The following is an 18957-nucleotide window of genomic DNA, read 5'->3' as shown; positions in this document are numbered from 1 at the left end:
CACTTTAAAGGCATAAAGGTTCACCCTTTCCCTGCCTTACCCATTGTGGATGCAGGCACATAGGTTCGCCCTTTCCCTGCCTTTCCCACTTCCCGCTTGTGGATGTAGGCATATAGGTTTGCCCTGTCCCTGCCTTTCCCACACTCTACTGCCTCCGGAGTACCTCTGTAGCTGTTTGCCTCCAACTTTCCTCACAGCGTTAAAAAAAAACGTGCTTTTTATGCGCTGCTATTCTGAGGCTTTTATTGATGTGCAGTGTGACCGGAGCTCGGTGGACTTGGTCCTTTGAAGTAAGAGCGGTACTCAGCTCCTCCGGGGAGGGCCCGTGGACGGCGTTCTGATTGGGATGATTTTGGTGCAAAGCCGCCATTTTGTATTTTATTCTGCCGTTTTTCGGCGATGGCTGCTGAGGGAGTTAAGCGCTGTTCCTGTTGTGGCAAGCACATATCAGCAGCGGGGCTCTGTAAAACGTGCTTTATAGATGGTAGAACCAGTACGAGTATGGCGAGCGATGAGTCTTCCCACTCAATGGAGCTGACAGCGGCCGCCATCTTGGAAGCGCCGCATGGCTCGACCCCCGCGGTTGCGGAGGAGTCTGTGAGCAGAGGGGCACCTCGGGCCGAGGCTTCCAGAGGAGTTCCGTTCCCCGTAGCTCCTAATTCGGAGATGGGAGGTCAGGCTGAGTTTTTCTCCCCTGAGTTTGTGCTTATTTTACATAAAGCCTTCATGCTGAAAAGAGCTCTGCCGCAGGTGTCTGACACTGCGTTGCTACCTGGTCTCCCTCCGACTGATGATGGACCGGGGCAGATGTCAGAAGTGGATGCCCCTGAGCGTTGGATGCATGCTAAACATAGATGGGTAAATTCCCTGTCGGAGAGTGGCGCACCTCCCTTTCCCCCCCCCCCCCGGTGGTCGAGCTGTGAGGACTCTGAGGGATCTGGCAGGCCTTTGTGGTCTGAGGAGCCAGAGGAAGGTGCCGGTTTGCCACTGGATCTGGATGATCCCACTGCGGTTCGGATTTTCCACCGCGATGAGCTGACAGCGCTTATCTCTGATGCCTTACAGGCCCTCTCTATTGATGGTCCTGTTCAAGGCTGCCTCCTCTGGTAATCCGAGGATGGCGAGTACTAAGAAGCCTGCTCGAGCCTTTCCTTTGCATGACTCCATCCAAGAGCTTATTTCTGCTCAATGGGCTGACCTAGAGGGGCCCTTGAAAGTGGCCAGGGCGATGGGGCATCTTTACCCTCTGAGTGAGGAGCACTTGGCCCCTGTTGGGATGCCTAAAGTGGATGCCTTAGTCACGGATGTGACAAAAAAGACCACCCTCCCAGTAGAGGGAGGGGTAGCCCTGAAGGACATTCAAGACCGGCGCCTGGAATCAGCACTAAAACGGTCCTTTGAGATTTTGGGCCTAGCCTTAAGGGCATCTGTTTGCAGTTCTTATGCTGGTCTAGCCTGCCTTTCTTGGTTACAACAAGCAGTGGAACAGCCCGTGGATGGTGCGGAGTCCCTCACTGAGGTTGCACCGCGCATGGAGTCGGCCTTGTCATTTTTAGCTGACGCCCTCTATGATCTGGTCAGAGCTTCGGCTAAACAGATATCTGTGGCGGTGTCTGCCTGCCGCCATCTATGGCTACAGCATTGGGTGGCTGACATGGCCTCTAAGCAAAGGCTGGTGAAGTTGCCCTTTCGGGGACTTCTGTTATTTGGAGAGGAGTTGGAGAGGATTGTTAAAGACCTGGGGAATGCTAAACCCCAGTGGTTACCTGAGGATAGGCCTCAGCCTTCTTCCAAGGATCAGCTGGTTCTCTCCTCCTCTAGACCTCGCTTCCGTGAAGATAGAAGGTATCGCCCGGGGTACTCTGCTGGGTTTACTCAACGTGCCCATTTTCAGCAGAGGAACTCCTTTCGCTCGGACAAGCAATCCGCAGCGGTCGGTGCTAGGCCTGGAGTTCAAGGGCGACCCTCTCAATGATGGTGCGTCGGTCCACTCCTCCTTTACAGCTGTAGGGGGAATGCCTTTCCCTCTTTCTAGAGGAGTGGACCAAGATTACCTCGGATCAGTGGGTCCTGGACTTGATCAGAGAAGGTTACCGATTGGAATTCAATGCCCCGGTGAGAGATGTGTTTTTGGAGTCCCGATGCGGTACTGCCGTCAAATGGGCGGCAGTAGAGGAGACCCTACAAGTCTTGTTGCACCTTGGGGCAGTGATCCCTGTGCCTCCCGCCAAACACGGCTGCGATCGTTACTCCATTTACTTTGTGGTGCCGCGAAAAGGCGGGTCTTTTCGGCCCATTCTCAACTTGAAGGAAGTCAACAAGTCTCTGAGAGTGCGGCATTTTCACATGGAAACCCTGCGCTCCGTCATTGCGGCGGTACAGCCAGGAGAGTTCCTCACGTCTCTGGACCTAAAAGAAGCTTACTTGCACATACCTATTTGGCCCCCGCACCAACGGCTCCTCCGATTTGCGGTGTTGGGAAGACATTTCCAGTTTCGGGCCTTGCCTTTTGGCCTCGCTACTGCTCCCCGAACCTTTTCAAAGGTAATGGTGGTAGTAGATGCCTTTCTCAGGCGAGAGAGTATCCGAGTTCACCCATACCTAGACGACTGGCCCATTAGAGTGGACTCAGCAAAAGAGAGTCATCATGTCAAAGCCAGAGTTGTCTCAGTACTGCAATCTCTGGCCTGGGTCGTCAATAAACCCAAAAGTCACCTGACCCCCTCTCAATCTCTAGGGGTCTGGTTCGACACGGCCTCGGGTTTGTTTATCTACCCGACCAAAGGCGGTGCAAGCTTCAGAATCAGGTCCATCTGCTCCTGAGGATGCCTCGCCCGCGAGCTTGGGACATTGTCCAGCTGTTGGGGTCAATGATGGCCACCTTAGAAGTGGTGCCATGGGCGAGAGCGCATATGAGACCTCTGCAGATTGCCCTGCTTCAACGATGGTCTCCGATGTCCCAGGATTATCAATGCAGACTCACGTGGCTCCCTGCGGCCCGACTCAGTATGGAGTGGTGGCTCTCAGACAGCATGCTGCGGCGAGGAATGCCGCTAGTGCTTCCCAATTGGTGCCTGGTGGTAACGGATGCCAGCCTGAAGGGCTGGGGAGCACATTGCCAGGGAAGCTATGCCCAGGGTCTATGGACACCCGAGGAAACGGGGTGGTCCATCAATCGCTTAGAACTGAGAGCGATATTTCAGGCGCTTCTGGCCTTTCACAAAACCCTGGAGGGACTGGCTGTCAGAGTTCTGTCGGACAACACGACAGCAGTGGCCTACATAAATTGTCAAGGCGGCACTCAGTGCAGAGCACTGGCTGCGGAGGCCGCTCTAATTTGCCACTGGGCCAAGCTACATCTGCAGCTTCTGTCAGCAGCTCACATAGCAGGTCAGAGCAACGTGCAAGCCGATTTTCTAAGCAGGTATCAAATCGACTCAGCGGAGTGGGAACTGGCAGACGAAGTGTTCCTTCAGATCTGTGCCAAATGGGGAAAGCCCATAATGGATCTTATGGCGTCAAGCACAAATGCCAAAGTCCCGTCCTTTTTCAGCAGACGGAGAGATCCTCGCTCGGCAGGGTTGGATGCCTTGGTTGAACCCTGGCCTCTGGGCCTCCTGTATGTGTTCCCTCCTTGGCCCTTAATAGGGCGGCTCCTCCTGTGAATTCGTCTACATCAAGGAGTGGTGATCCTCATTGCCCCAGATTGGCCCAGGCAGCCGTGGTATGCGGACCTCCGGCGGATGCTGGTGGAAGCTCCTCTTCCTTTGTCTCTGGTTCCGAACCTGTTGACGCAGGGCCCTGTAACCATGGAGGATCCATGCCGCTTTGGTCTTACGGCATGGCTATTGAGAGGGCGCAATTGAGAAACAAGGGCTATTCTAACAAGGTCATCTCCACTCTCTTGCAGGCCCACAAGTGTTCCACTTCCTTTGCCTATGCTCGGATCTGGCGCCAGTTTGAGGCTTGGTCTGCTTCTAAAGCTATCACACCCATGCGGGCTTCTGTCTCGCCAATACTTGACTTTCTGCAGGACGGTTTACAAAAAGGCTTGGCCTATAATTCCCTGCGTGTTCAAGTGGCAGCATTGTCATGCTTTCGGGGGAAGGTCGCTGGCCTCTCCCTGGCTTCACATCCGGACATTGCACGGTTTCTGAGAGGGGTGCTTCGGCTCTAGCTTCCCGTGCGGGCCCCTTGCCCGGCCTGGAACCTGGGGCTAGTATTAAAGGCTCTTCAGTGTTCGCCCTTCGAGCTGCTGAAGCGAGCTTCGGAGAAGGATGTGACTCTAAAGATGGTCTTTTTGGTGACCATTGCATTGGCGAGACGGGTATCTGAGCTCCAGGCGCTGTCCTGTCAAGACCCTTTTCTACAATTCTCAGAGTCCGGAGTAACTGTATGTACTGTGCCTTCCTTCATGCCTAAGGTGGTTTCAGCGTTTCACCTAAACCAGCCTATCTATTTGCCCTCCTTTACTAAGGAGGAGTTTCCAGAATCCTTTCAGCAGTTGCACCTCCTGGATGTGCGCCAGGCTCTGTTGCAGTATCTGCAGATGTCAAATGCTTTCAGGACCTCTGATCACCTTTTAGTATTTTTGTCAGGTCCTCGCAGAGGGTCTCCAGTGTCTAAAGCCACTATAGCCCATTGGCTTAAGGAAGCCATTTTTTCTGCATATCTGCTGTTTGGCTGGCCTCTGCCTGATGCCTTTAAGGCTCATTCCACAAGAGCGATTTCCTCCTCTTGGGCTGAAACTGGAGCACTCTCTTTTCAAGAGATATGTAGTGCAGCAACTTGGGCTTCTAAGCTTTCTTTTGCCCGACATTATAGGCTGGATGTGGCTGCCAGGAGGGACACGCTTTTTGGAGCACAAGTGCTGGCACGTGGTGTGGCTTGTTCCCGCCCTATCTAGGGATTGCTTTGATATATTCCATTTGTAATGGATTCATCTGCTGCTGATGACAAGGAAGGGAAAATTAGGTTCTTACCTTGGTAATTTTCTTTCCTTTAGTCACAGCAGATGAATCCATGATCCCTCCCTGATTGACTCTGTTTTGTGTTCAGTTTTTCCTGCAGACATGTTCCCTCATTGGGAGAAGTTGGAAAACAGTCTTCAGGATTTCTGTTCTTCTACAGGAGGTTGAGTTCGTCCCTGCTTTGTGTTATTGCTCCTGTTCTGGGGCGTTCATTCGCTGTGAGGAAAGTTCATGTTATGCTACTTTGTGGTTTAACACTGCTTTGGAAGCTTCAAAATACTGAGAGGCAGATGGAGCTAGCCGTCCTAGAGGCACTATGGTTTTCAGTGTTCTCTATCTCCCCCTGCTGGTAGGTGGACACAACCCATTCGTAATGGATTCATCTGCTGTGACTAAAGGAAAGAAAATTACCAAGGTAAGAACCTAATTTTCCCATTTCACAGAGAATGAATGGCTGAGCTAGAATTAGAGCTGAGGCAGAAGGAGATAAAGTGATTTGTACAGAGTTGCACACAGTGGCTGAGCTTGTGAATCATAAAACTCATTTCAATGATAGTCTAATGGAGAATACTGATGGATATGTAAGCCGCATTGAGCCTGCGATGAGCGGGAAAGAACGGGGTACAAATGTAATAAATAAATAAATAAATAAATGGTGACTGGTGCAACATGGCTGCCATTCTGTTCCATGATCTCTTGGGAAGTACAGGTCTTTGATCAGTCTTTTCTATAATTTCTGGTGCCTAAGATATCTCCTAACTCTTTGTCCTTCCTCCTAGTTTCGATTTATGTTGAAGATCCACTCATTCCTACGGGAAACCATCCCCCAAATTATCCGGACGAATCTGAATAAGGGTGAGTCTGCTTTGTCAGTGTGTATGTATCAGGGATAAAGCAGTGTGAGTGTCCTGCTAGAACAAATGAATGTACAGGATACAAACTTAACAGATCAAAACACAAATAACATAAAGATAATATCTTCTTTCAGTGAATCATAAAACTCATTTCAATGATAGTCTAATGGAGAATACTGATGGATGATCAGAAGGTGACAGGTGGTTGAATTTTATGGTTCATGTTGTATTAGAAAGCCAGAAACGTTTTTCAGTCTTTTCTTACCAAATCCAAAGTGCTTTAGCATTTTAATCTCATGTTCCTGAATTGTTTTTCACTTGAACATTCTGATCATGAGGTCAGTGATGCAGTGCTCTAGTCCTGAATAGCCCCCAGCACTTGTGGATGTGGTGCCTTGGTCTGCTTGGTCAAAACTAAAAATACTGAACCAGGGTTTTTTGGGGGAGTGCTGGGTAAATGAGGGAACAAATATATTTAAATAAATAAACCATCAATGAACCACAATAATGAATTTTTATTGGAGTAATCTCAGAGGAAATGACTCACCCAAACGAGGAAACGCCGAAGCGATTTAAACCTCTAAGGGTGGATAAGCTTCTCAATCATTGAAATACTCTGTGATTTTTAAATCAAAAGTGATATAAAGTGAACAAACTTCCAGTGCTCTAATACCTTCGACACTGAAAAAACTATTCCCTCATAGACCCACACTGACGCACTCACACTAGCACCAAAAATAATAGTACTGTGGAGATGCTATAATTTAGTTTAAATTAAAACATCTTTATCTCCCAATCCCCCCATAGTCAATATATGACACTTGTACTGTTTGCTAGAGGGGGGGAAAAACATAGGAGAAAAACAGTCTCACGGCTCTTATCTCTTGTGAAGGTGGCCCACTGTCATATCATTCTCAATCCATACTTCATATGGTGAGAGCAATAATGGTTCACACCAGTCCCTCTTTAGAGCTAATAGCTACCGCTAGGGAGATCACGATACTTCCAAAGGCTCCCTCCCGTAGCTCTAGCATTTAATGTCCATGAAATTTCCAATAAGTATATAATTGTAATTGTAATCCACCTCCAACCTCTGCGAGTTCGACTCTGCAGGGTTTCGATATCTCTTCATCAGGAACTCCAGAGATATGACGGTAGAACTGGAGACAACGTACCTCTCCAGAGGTACGTTGTCTCCAGTTCTACTGTCATATCTCTGGAGTTCCTGATGAAGAGATATCGAAACCCTGCAGAGTCGAACTCGGAGGTTGGAGGTGGATTACAATTACAATTATATGTATACCTAGGCATGTTTTCTGACGCACACCTATATGTTATAGAATAGGCTTAAATTTCTACATGGCATATAGAATATGCTGAGCGCCTCTCCATGCAACCGTTTATGCCATGTTTTGCTTGGCGTAAATCCTGATGCCTAAATTAGGCACAGATTGTGTGTGTTCTATAACAAAGTGCATAGATTTTAGAAAAGCCCCCACTTCCATGACCACACCCCTTTTCAACTACACGACTTAGAATTTAAGTGCACCATGTTACAGAATACACTTAACGAGTTGTGCACGTAAATCTTAATGCCAATTAGTGCTGATAATTGCTTGTTAACATCCAATTGACAGTGCTGATTAGCTAGTTAACCAATTAAGGTATGCACACTGTTATAAAATACGCTTTGATTTCCACACGAAAGTTAAGGCTCGATATATAGAATCCCGGAGATAATGTGTACAACTGACAGTATTCATTAAGTTGTGCATGTCATTAGGCGGAACACCCATCACACATCCATACGCTACCCACACATTTGTCCCTTTTGCAGTTGTGTGCTAAGTAACTTTAGCACATTTATTATAGAATAGCATTGAGCACTCATGCAGGTAATTCTCAGTTAGTGGCATCAATCCTTTGCATATGAGCTATTCTATAACTTGGACACACTATTGGTGGCCAAATTTAGAATTGCTTTTTTTTTTTTTACATTTATTCCCAATTTCAGAAGAGGAATGTATTTTTATGTCCAAAAAGATCAACTTCAGGATTTACATCTGCTATCCAGGACTTCTAGGTTTCAGAAAAGTGCTCATACTGAGCAGTGTTCCACTGGAGGGATTAGGGGGTGAGTGTATCCCTGAAAGCTCTTACAATAGTCAGAATTTTCCAGTGCAAATAAATAAAGGGTCCAGGTAGAATGGGGAAAGCAAAACCTCAAGGATTAAGATGAAGTGAAAAATCATTCAAACTCTCCCTACAAGATACTTAGGACACCAAAGGTATCTTTAAATAATGCATCTTAGTGATCCTGTGATAGCATGAATGAAGCTCGAGTGCTTATCTTTCCTAGAACAGTCGGACCAGGTATGGAATTTAAACAGAAATTCTTTATTTAGGCTACTGAGACAAAGTCAGCACGGTTTTAGTGAAGGGAAGTCTTGCCTCACAAATCTACTGCATTTTTTCGAGGGGGTAAACAAACATGTGGACAAAGGGGAGCCGGTGGATATTGTATATCTAGATTTTCAGAAGGCGTTTGACAAAGTGCCACATGAAAGACTCCAAAGGAAACTGGAGAGTCATGGGATCGGAGGCAGTGTATTATTATGGATTAAGAGCTGGTTAAAGGATAGGAAGCAGAGAGTAGGGTTAAATGGCCATTATTCTCGATGGAGAAGGGTGGTTAGTGGGGTCCCTCAGGGGTCTGTGCTGGGACCGCTGCTTTTTAACATATTTATAAATGACCTCGAGATGGGAGTAGCTAGTGAGGTAATTAAATTCGCAGATGACACAAAATTATCCAGGGTCGTCTCGTCGCGGGAGGAGTGTGAAAAATTACAAGAAGACCTCGTGAGACTGGGGGATTGGGCGTCCAAATGGCAGATGAAGTACAACGTTGACAAGTGCAAAGTGATGCATGTGGGAAGGAGGAACCCGAATTACAGCTATGTTACGCAAGGTTCCGCGTTAGGAGTTACGGACCAAGAAAGGGATCTGGGAGTCATCGTGGATAGGAAGTTGAAATCTTCAGCTCAATGTGCTGCGGCGGCTAAGAAGGCGAACAGAATGTTGAGTATTATTAGAAAAGGGGTGGAAACCAAGCATGAGGATGTTATAATACCGTTATAGCGCTCCATGGTGCAACCGCACCTGGAGTATTGTGTTCCGTTCTGGTCGCCTCATCTCAAAAAAGATATAAAGGAATTGGAGAAGGTGCAGAGAAGGGTGACAAAAATGATAAAAGGGATGGGACGACTACCCTATGAGGAGAGGATAAGACGGCTAGGACTCTTTAGCCTGGAGAGAAGGCGGCTGAGAGGTGATATGATAGAGGTTTACAAAATAATGAGCGGGTAGAGCGGACAGATGTGAAGCATTTGTTTACGCTTTCTAACAATAATAGAACCAGGGGACACAAGATGAAATTAGAATGTGGTAGGTTTAAAACAAATCGGAGAACGTTTTTCTTTACTCAGCGCGTAGTTAGACTCTGGAACCCATTGCCGGAGAAGGTAGTGACGGCAGCTGGCCTTGCTGAGTTTAAAGGGGGTCTGGACAGATTTCTGAAGGAAAAGTCCATTGATTGTTATTAAATTTTGGTTTTTTTGCCAGGTTCTTGGGGCCTGGATTGGCCGCTGTTGGAGACAGAGTGCTGGGCTTGATGGACCTTTGGTCTTTTCCCAGCGTGGCAGTGCTTACTGAGGTGTTACAGTCCTTGCAAAAGTACTGTCAGAAAAACACTAAGCTTGACTGTCAGTTAAACCAGAATATCATTATTATTATTTATTGCATTTGTATCCCACATTATCCCACCTATTTGCAGGCTCAATGTGGCTTACATAGTTTTGTAAACATTGTCATTACAAGATAGCAGATACATTTAGTGTTGTGTAGAAATTAAGTGAGGGAAGAGAGAAGAAGGAAGGGGGTGAGTAGGGTAATTTTAGGAGGTGGGTTATCTTAACTGAGTGGGTTGGTGAGGTGGACTCGTGTGGCTATCGGTTCTCATTGTAGGCCTTGTTGAAGAGATAAGTCTTCAGAGATTTGCGGAAAACAGTTGTTTCGTCAATTGTTCTCAGGTCTGTAGGCAATGCATTCCACAATTGCGTGCTTATGTAAGAGAAGGTGGAGGCGTGCATCTGCTTGTATTTTAGTCCTTTACAGCTGGGGAAGTGTAGGTTGAGAAATTTGCGGGATGATCTTGTGGCGTTTCTTGGAGGTAGGTCCACGAGGTTTATCATGTAGATTGGGGCGTCCGCATGAATGATTTTGTGTACAATCGTGCAGATCTTGAACGCAATGCGCTCCCTAAGTGGGAGCCAGTGAAGCTTCTCTCTTAAGGGTTTTGCGCTTTCATATTTAGTTTTTCCAAATATGAGTCTGGCAGCAGTGTTCTGAGCGGTCTGGAGTTTTTTGATAGTCTGCTCTTTGCAACCCGCGTATAGTGCGTTGCAGTAGTCCAGATGACTTATTACCATTGACTGTACCAGGGTGCGGAAGATGTATCATCATGGTGTAGGCTCAGAAATCTTGAACCAAAATCTTATTTAATGCAAAATGAAACAAAAGAAATGACTTACAATTCTGAAGTGTTGAACAAGAGTTTCTGCCCATGCAGACTGGAGTCTTTTCTCAACTGGCTCACTCTGTATACATAGAGGAGCCAGGAGATTTCAGCACTAAGCTGAGAGTAGATGTTATAAATACTTTCAAAACTGGTAAAAATTTGATGATGTTACAAAGATTTAAAAAGGTTCATGCAGCAAGGCACAGTGGTTAGATTACAGTTCATAAAGATGCATGCTGAAGACATATACCCCCTGCTTGAAGGAGAGGGGGTGCTACCTACCTAGCAAACCTAGAGAATCAAACTAGCCAATAGGAAGAGTCCCTTAAGACACAGGGAACTGGGACATGTGCTCAAGAAGAGCCTATCAAAGAAAACTACAGAATGACAGATATTTGTGGTCCTATCCTACGTAAAGGCACAGAACTGAACCTGCTATAAGCAATGCTTAACACATATACTTAAACAACAAGCAAACTGCCTCCATGCAGATGGGGACAAAACACTCCCCACCTGGTATTGGTAGATACCACTATTTAATTTCTCAAACTTCTCAGTACCACAAAGTTCAAGCAAAGTCTATAAAGCTGGATTTTGATGGTTGATAATTCTTTGCTTGACTCAAGTTGTGTCATTCAGGAGACCTCTGTCTTTCAGTCTCACAGGAACTGAAGCAAGAGACAGACAACACAAATCACAAACAACATAAAAGAGAAGAAAAAGTCTCGTGAGTCTCTGGCGTGGACAACAGTCAATGGAGTTCTCACTGGATAAGAGAAGCACCACTTCGTTGACTATTTGGATAAAGGTCTTTGCTGTCCCTTGATTCATGGTCTTGATTTCTAACTTGCAGACTTTCTCATCCTCACTTGGAAAGGTTCTAGTGATGAACCTCAAAGACTAACTACTGCACTGTACTTGGTTGTCTTTCAGCAATATAAGGTCACCTTCTTTTAGGTTAGGCTGATTATTCTGCCATTTGTTTTGATACTGCAGAGTAGGAAGGTATTCTCTCTTCCAATGATTCCTAAAGATGTCTATGAGGTGTTGAATCTGATTCCACTGATACTTGTAGATGTTGCTACCTTTGAAATCTTCTGGTGGAATAGGACTGGCATTAGTCTTTTGCATTAAAAGCATAGCTGGAGTTAAAATCAATGGTGATTCTGGGTCTGAAGCTACTGGTAGCAGTGACCTCTGCAAGAAAGTTTGTCAGAGCTTCGTGAGTTAGTCGAAGGTGATCAGTTTCCAAGAGCATGGCATCAAAGATACAATGAGCTATTCCAATCATTCACTCCCATGCTCCTCACATATGTTAAGACTGAAGAGGAATGAAGATCCAGTTACACTCTTGGTCGCATAGGTACCTTTCATTGGCAGAATGGTCTAATTTAGTAGATGTAATGTTCAACTGTCTCCAAGCACCCACTGTCGTGTAATAACTGACCAGTGTCCAAAGACATCTAGACCCATGTAGGTGAACGATGGTTTGGTACTGAGCCAGTCTACTGGCAAAACTGCCATTCTTTGTTATTGATGCTTGCCCCATCGTGTATGACATTTGATGCACTGATGAATTACAGAGGTAATGCTACATTTTGCTCCCATGAACCATAATCCTGCTACTTTGATAGCTCCTTCTATGAAATGTCATCCTTGATGTTTAACCTGCTTATGGTAATGACGCACAAGCAAAGTTGAATTATGATGCCGACCTGGGACAATCAGAGGGCTCTTATAACCTCTCTCTAGTTCTACTTGGGTGAGGCGACTACCGACTCTCAGCAGGCCTTCTTTGTCAATGAAGGGGTTCAACTTCAAGTGGGCTACTGTTTGGAAGATGCATTCCTTTGCTAATGCATATGTTTCTTGTTGTATTGTAAAGGTGGGGGGGGGGGGGGGGTCCACTTCCTCCTCTTGGGTGGAGCCAGCAAGCCTGCGGGGCTCCCAGGGTTCCAGGACAGAATGCTGCTGATACTGGGACTCAGGGCCAAAGTATTTTATTATCAAGGCAATTTCATAACAAAAATCATAATATATTCTTCAAAACAAAAGGTACAGCCCTCTTAATATAGTCTTCAAAAGAAAAAAAGGTACAGTCCAGGTCCCAAAATCCCTCAGCAAATTCTCAGCTCCTCAAGACCTCAGGTCTTCTATTAGGGCATTAGCTTTCCCTTCCCCCTCCTTCAGAAGGGTTTAGTAAGAGTTCAGCACACTTCCAATATAGCACATCAGTTCAGAACAAATCTTCATGGACAGTCTTTGCACATCAAGCCAATACCACAAATCACCTGCCTTTTCACAGCACAAAGGGAACCCTGTAAGGAGCAGGGTTGGCAGTTTCTCCCACCTCTCAGCACCATGCCTGGTGTGGCCTCCTCCACTGCCTTCAAGTGCTGGGCAGGGCAACCTTTGAATTCTCCCACTCCATGGTAGCTGGCTCCTCTCCCTTAGGCAGCTCTAGTGGCAGGCTACTTCCTTCCTCCACATACTCCATGGAATCTCTCTCTCCATTCGTCTCCCCTCTCTCCTGGTGACTAAGAGCCTCCAGGAAATCTGCTCTCCCCTTCTCAAAGCTGGGGGGAATTATATACTGATGGCGAAGCCAGGGAAACTGAGCTTCATCCTTCCCTCTCCCTTTAGTGGGGACGGAAATAACAGGCTCACCCTGCCTTGAATCATTGCTTCCCCTGCTGGGGCTAGGAATCCATTCCATTTTTTAGGACTACTCTCTTCTCTCATTCTTGCATGGACTTCTGGGACCCGTAGTTCTGGGCTCAACTGCTTCACTGGGGAATCTTTGGGGCTTGCCTTGTCACAGTATGCAACTCAGTGGCGTACCCAGACTGCCAATTTTGGGTGGGCCTGAACCCAAAGTGGGTGGGCACAAAATTTTCTCTCTATCCTCCTTCCCCAGCAAAATTTAGTCACACTAATCAGATGCATTTGTCACACAGGGTAAAGTGCTGCTTTTCAGTGCATCAGATTTCAGACAATTTATTTAATAGCCTAATCCTTTTCAGTGAGCTTTCAGAGGCCAAAACCTCCTGCCTCAGGTCAGTATAATGCTGTTACGGTATCCTCACCTGACCTAAGGAAGGAAGTATTGGTCTCTGTAACTTTATTAACACCATATTACTTTATCCTAAATTAAAAATAAAATTATTTTCTTTACCTTTGTTGTATGGCCATTTACTTTTTCTCATTGTGTCGCTCCCAGTCTCTAGATTCTGCTTTCCTTCGTTTTCACTTAACTCTTCTGACACGGTTTCCTGGCCATTTCTCATTTTTCTCTCCTTTTTCTTTGCTTTCTTCAATATTTTTCTGCCTCTCTCTCTCTCTCTGTCCTGATTTAATTCATTCTTACTATCCATTCTTTAATTTCCTTCATCTACTTATGGCTTTTCATCTTTTTCTCACCCTTGTTCTCCCCATGCCCCTCTTATTCTCCAGTCTTTCACTACTCCCCTTTTCCATCCAGCAGCTCTCCTCTTTCTCTCCCCATCCTTCCAGTCTCCCCTCTCTCGCCCCATCCTTCCAGTAGTCTCCCCTCTTTCTTTCTGCATCCTTCCGTCCAGTGTCACCTCTTTCTCCCTACCCTTCCATCCAGCGTCTTCCCTCTTTCTCTCCCCATCCTTCCATCCATCTACCCTCTCTCCTGATCCTTCCATCTAATGTCTCTCTCTCCTTCTTTCTAACCAGTGTCTCTTTATCACTCTACCCTTTTCTGTTCAGTGTCCCTTCTCTCTCCACATCCTTCCAGTCTCTCCCCTTTCTCTCTGCATCCTTCCAGTCTCTCCCCTTTCTCTCCCCATCCTTCCATCCAGAGTCTCTCTCCCCATCCATCCGTTTTCCCTCTTTCTCTCCCCATTCTTCCATCTGTTTTCCCTCTTTCTCTGCCATCCTTCCATCTATTTCCCTCTTTCTCCCCATCCTTCCATGTTTTCCCTCTTTCTCTGCCATCCTTCCATGTTTTCCCTCATTCTCTGCCATCCTTCCATCTGTTTTCCCTCTTTTCTCCCCATCCTTCCATGTTTTCCCTCTTTCTCCCCATCCTTCCATGTTTTCCCTCATTCTCTGCCATCCTTCCATCTGTTTTCCCTCTTTTTCTCCCCATCCTTCCATCTGTTTTCCCTCTTTCTCTGCCATCCTTCCATCTATTTTCCCTCTTTCTCCCCATCCTTCCATGTTTTCCCTCATTCTCTGCCATCCTTCCATGTTTTCCCTCATTCTCCCCATCCTTCCATGTTTTCCCTCTTTCTCCCCATCCTTCCATGTTTTCCCTTATTCTCTGCCATCCTTCCATCTGTTTTCCCTCTTTTTCTCCCCATCCTTCCATCTGTTTTCCCTCTTTCTCTGCCATCCTTCCATCTATTTTCCCTCTTTCTCCCCATCCTTCCATGTTTTCCCTCATTCTCTGCCATCCTTCCATCTGTTTTCCCTCTTTTCTCCCCATCCTTCCATGTTTTCCCTCTTTCTCCCCATCCTTCTATGTTTTCCCTCTTTCTCCCCATCCTTCCATCTGTTTTCCCTCTTTTTCTCCCCATCCTTCCATCTGTTTTCCCTCTTTTTCTCCCCATTCTTCCATGTTTTCCCTCTTTTCTTCGACGAGGCCCGCCCTGCATGCCAGCGCCCACCCCAGCTCCCATTGCCGGCCACTGCTGCTTTTCCTTTTGAGCAGCAGGGCCGGCGCTACAAAAAGAAGAAGCGCTAACGGCGCTAAGGAAGACGAAAAATGTTTTTAAAAAAAAGCGCGGCACCGGCAGGCACTGTCTAGGCAGCCTTGAGGCATTGGCTGCTGGCTCGCAGGCTCCTCCCCTCTCTACGTCACTGCAGTGACGTAGGAGACGGGAGGAGCCTGCGAGCCAGCAGCCAATGCCTCAAGGCTGCCTAGACAGTGCCTGCCGGTGCCGCGTTTTTTTTTTTTTTTTTTTACATTTTTCGTCTTCCTTAGCGCCGTTAGCACTTCTTCTTTTTGTAGCGCTGGCCCTGCTGCTCAACAGGAAAAGCAGCAGTGGCCGGCAATGGGTGCTGGGGCGGGCCTGGGCCGAAATTGGGTGGGCCTGGGCCCAGCCAGGCCCACCCGTAGCTACGCCCCTGATGCAACTACACTCTGCTCAAATAATCTCACTTACTGAGCAGGACCGCGATGGACTGGCAAAAGTACATGTGAGAATGGAGTGGATATAGCACCGTTCACAGAAGAGAGTGTGTATGAACAACTTAAAAACCTAAAGGTGGACAAAGCAGTGGGACCGGATGGGATCCACCCCAGGATATTGAGGGAGCTCAGAGAGGTTCTGGCGGGTCCTCTTAACGATTTGTTTAATAAATCCTTGGAGACGGGAGAGATTCCGTGGGATTGGAGAACGGCGGAGGTGGTCCCTCTTCACAAAAGTGGTGATAGGGAAGAAGCCGGAAACTACAGGCCGGTAAGCCTCACTTCGATTATTGGAAAAGTAATGGAAGTGATGCTGAAGGAAAGGATAGTGAATTTCCTAGAAGCAAATAAGTTGCAAGATCTGAGACAACATGGTTTCACCAAAGGGAAATCGTGCCAAACGAATCTCATTGAATTCTTTGACTGGATGACCGGAGAATTAAATCAAGGACGTGCTATGGACATAATCTACTTAGATTTCAGCAAAGCTTTTGACACAGTTCCCCACAGGAGGCTCTTGAATAAACTAGACAGGCTAAAGATAGGACCCGATGTGGTGAACTGGATTAGGAACTGGTTAATGGGCAGACGCGGTGGTAAATGGAGTTCGCTCAGAGGAGGGAAAGGTGAGTAGTGGAGTGCCTCAGGGATCGGTGCTGGGGCCGATTCTATTTAATATATTTATGAGTGACATTGCCGAAGGGTTACAAGGTGAAATTTGCCTTTTTGCAGATGACACCAAGATTTGCAACAGAATGGACACCCCGGAGGGAGTGGAAAACATGAAAAAAGATCTGCGGAAGCTAGAAGAATGGTCTAACGTTTGGCAATTAAAATTCAATGCGAAGAAATGCAAAGTGAAGCATTTAGGGAGTAGAAATCCAAGGGAGACGTATCTGTTAGGCGGGGAGAGTCTGATAGGTACGGCAGGGAGAGTGATCTTGGGGTGATAGTATCTGAGGACCTGAAGGTGACGAAACAGTGTGACAAGGCCGTGGCCGTAGCTAGAAGATTGCTAGGCTGTATAGAGAGAGGTATGACCAGCAGAAGAAAAGAGGTTTTAATACCCCTGTATAAGACGTTGGTAAGGCCCCACCTGGAGTATTGTGTTCAGTTTTGGAGGCCGTATCTTGCGAAGGATGTTAAAAAAATGGAAGTGGTGCAAAGAAAAGCTACGATAATGGTATGGGATTTGCGTTACAAGACGTATGAGGAGAGACTTGTTGACCTGAACATGTATACCCTGGAGGAAAGGAGAAACAGGGGTGATATGATACAGACGTTCAAATATTTGAAAGGTATTAATCCGCAAACAAACCTTTTCCGGAGAGGGGAAGGCGGTAGAATGAGAAGACATGAAATGAGATTGAAGGGGGGCAGACTCAAGAAAAATGTCAGGAAGTATTTCTTCACGGAGAGAGTGGTGAATGCTTGGAATGCCCTCCCACGGGAGGTGGTGGAAATGAAAACAGTAACGGAATTCAAACATGCGTGGGATAAACATAAAGGAATCCTGTTCAGAAGGAATGGATCCTCAGGAGCTTAGCCGAGATTGGGTGGCAGAGCCGGTGGTGGGAGGCGGGGCTGATGGTTGGGAGGCGGGGAAAATGCTGGGCAGACTTATACGGTCTGTGCCAGAGCTGGTGGTGGGAGGCGGGGCTGGTGGTTGGGAGGCGGGGATAGTGCTGGGCAGACTTGTACGGTCTGTGCCCTGAAGAGGACAGGTACAAATCAAGGTAGAGTATACACAAAAAGTAGCACATATGAGTTTATCTTGTTGGGCAGACTGGATGGACCGTGCAGATCTTTTTTTGCCGTCATCTACTATGTTACTATGAGAGAGGCTTTGTACATATATGCCAGAGGTGACAAGTGCTGGGTTTTTCATCAGTTGACTGATGAGATGAAGATGCAATATGAATAAGGTGTACTATAGTTCTTCTGAGCATTTACCCAACCTGAGAAATGAGAGAAACAGTAAGCTTCTAAGTTGTTTCCAGGCACAATGTTAGTAGAATGGTCACCTCTGGACAGGTCTCTGCATCAGAGTCAGGGTCTACAAGTTCAAATGAGTTCTCCATCACTGGAGATGTGTGGTCAGGTTTTAGAAGAAAATCTGGTCCTGACAACCTTGTGGTTTCCATTAGATGAGATGCTGATATAGCTCTAGTAGCACAATCTGCTGGATTTTGGTTAGTTGGCACGTATTGCCACTGTTCTGGTCATGTTGACTTTTGTATACGTGCAAGTCTTTTGCTGACATACACATAAAATCTTTTGGTTTGGTTGTAGATGTAGCCCAGGACGACTTCACAGTCAGTGTAAAAATTGCTGTATCTATTTGAATGTCCAGTTTATTGAGTATCTGCTTGAGTTTTAAGAAAGTTTCCAGAGGAGATCATGGAAATTATAGACCGGTATGTCTGATTTCGGTGCCAGGCAAAATGGTAGAGACTATTATTAAGAACAAAATTACAGAGCATATTCAAAAGCATGGATTAATTAGACAAAGTCAACATGGATTTAGTGAAGGGAAATCTTGCCTCACCAATCTACTACATTTCTTTGAAGGGGTGAACATCCATGTGGATAAAGGCGAGCCGGTTGATATTGTGTATCTGGATTTTCAGAAGGCGTTTGACAAAGTACCTCATGAGACTCCAGAGGAAATTGGAGAGTCATGGGATAGGAGGTAGTGTTCTATTGTGGATTAAAAACTGTTTAAAGGATAGAAAACAGAGAGTGGGGTTAAATGGTCATTATTCTCAATGGAGAAGGGTAGTTAGTGGGGTTCCCCAGGGATCTGTGCTGGGACCCCTGCTTTTTAACATATTTATAAATGACCTAGAGATGGGGGTAACTAGTGAGGTAATTAAATTTGCTGACGACACAAAGTTATTTAGATTGTGAGCTCTTTGAGCAAGGACTGTCTTTTCATGTATGGTGTACAGCGCTGCGTATGCCTTGTAGCGCTATAGAAGTGATAGTAGTAGTAGTTTCTGCTATCTCTACTGCTAGCACTACTCCACACAGTTCTAAGCATGGAATGGTATGATTAGGTTGTGGTGCTAACTTGACTTTGGCAAAGATGAATCCCACATGAGATAGCCCATCTGCATCTGTAGCTTTCAAGTAGGCCACTTCTGCTATGGCTTTTTCAGAAGATCTAGATCTCTTTGTGAGAGGCTGTATTGAGTGCTGCAGGAATGTAAGTGTGTGGGATGTGCAGTTCAAGAATCTTTAGAGAATCTTTCCATCTCTCCCATTCTTGTCACATTTCTAATCATTAGTACTTTGGGAAAGTTCCCTCAATAGGAATCTTCCTTGAATGGTGACTGGAGCTGCAAACCCCAGAGGATCGTATAGACTATTGAATGTGGTCAAGATACCTCTGTG

At 46.4% G+C, this 18957-nt stretch overlaps 1 protein-coding gene across 1 annotated transcript in view; it reads left to right on the top strand.

The window, feature by feature from the left end:
* LOC115466732 (sterol O-acyltransferase 2-like) overlaps window positions 1-18957 on the top strand; it is a 347349-nt gene that overhangs the window by 144445 nt on the left and 183947 nt on the right. The window contains exon 8 of the mRNA XM_030198190.1: window positions 5750-5825. Coding sequence (XP_030054050.1) covers window positions 5750-5825 — 76 coding nt within the window. The remainder of the gene's footprint in view (window positions 1-5749; window positions 5826-18957) is intronic.

This window comes from Microcaecilia unicolor, chromosome 3 (genome assembly GCF_901765095.1).
Source record: "Microcaecilia unicolor chromosome 3, aMicUni1.1, whole genome shotgun sequence".
Lineage (NCBI taxonomy): Eukaryota > Metazoa > Chordata > Amphibia > Gymnophiona > Siphonopidae > Microcaecilia > Microcaecilia unicolor.
This window is presented reverse-complemented; position numbering and strand designations above follow the sequence as displayed.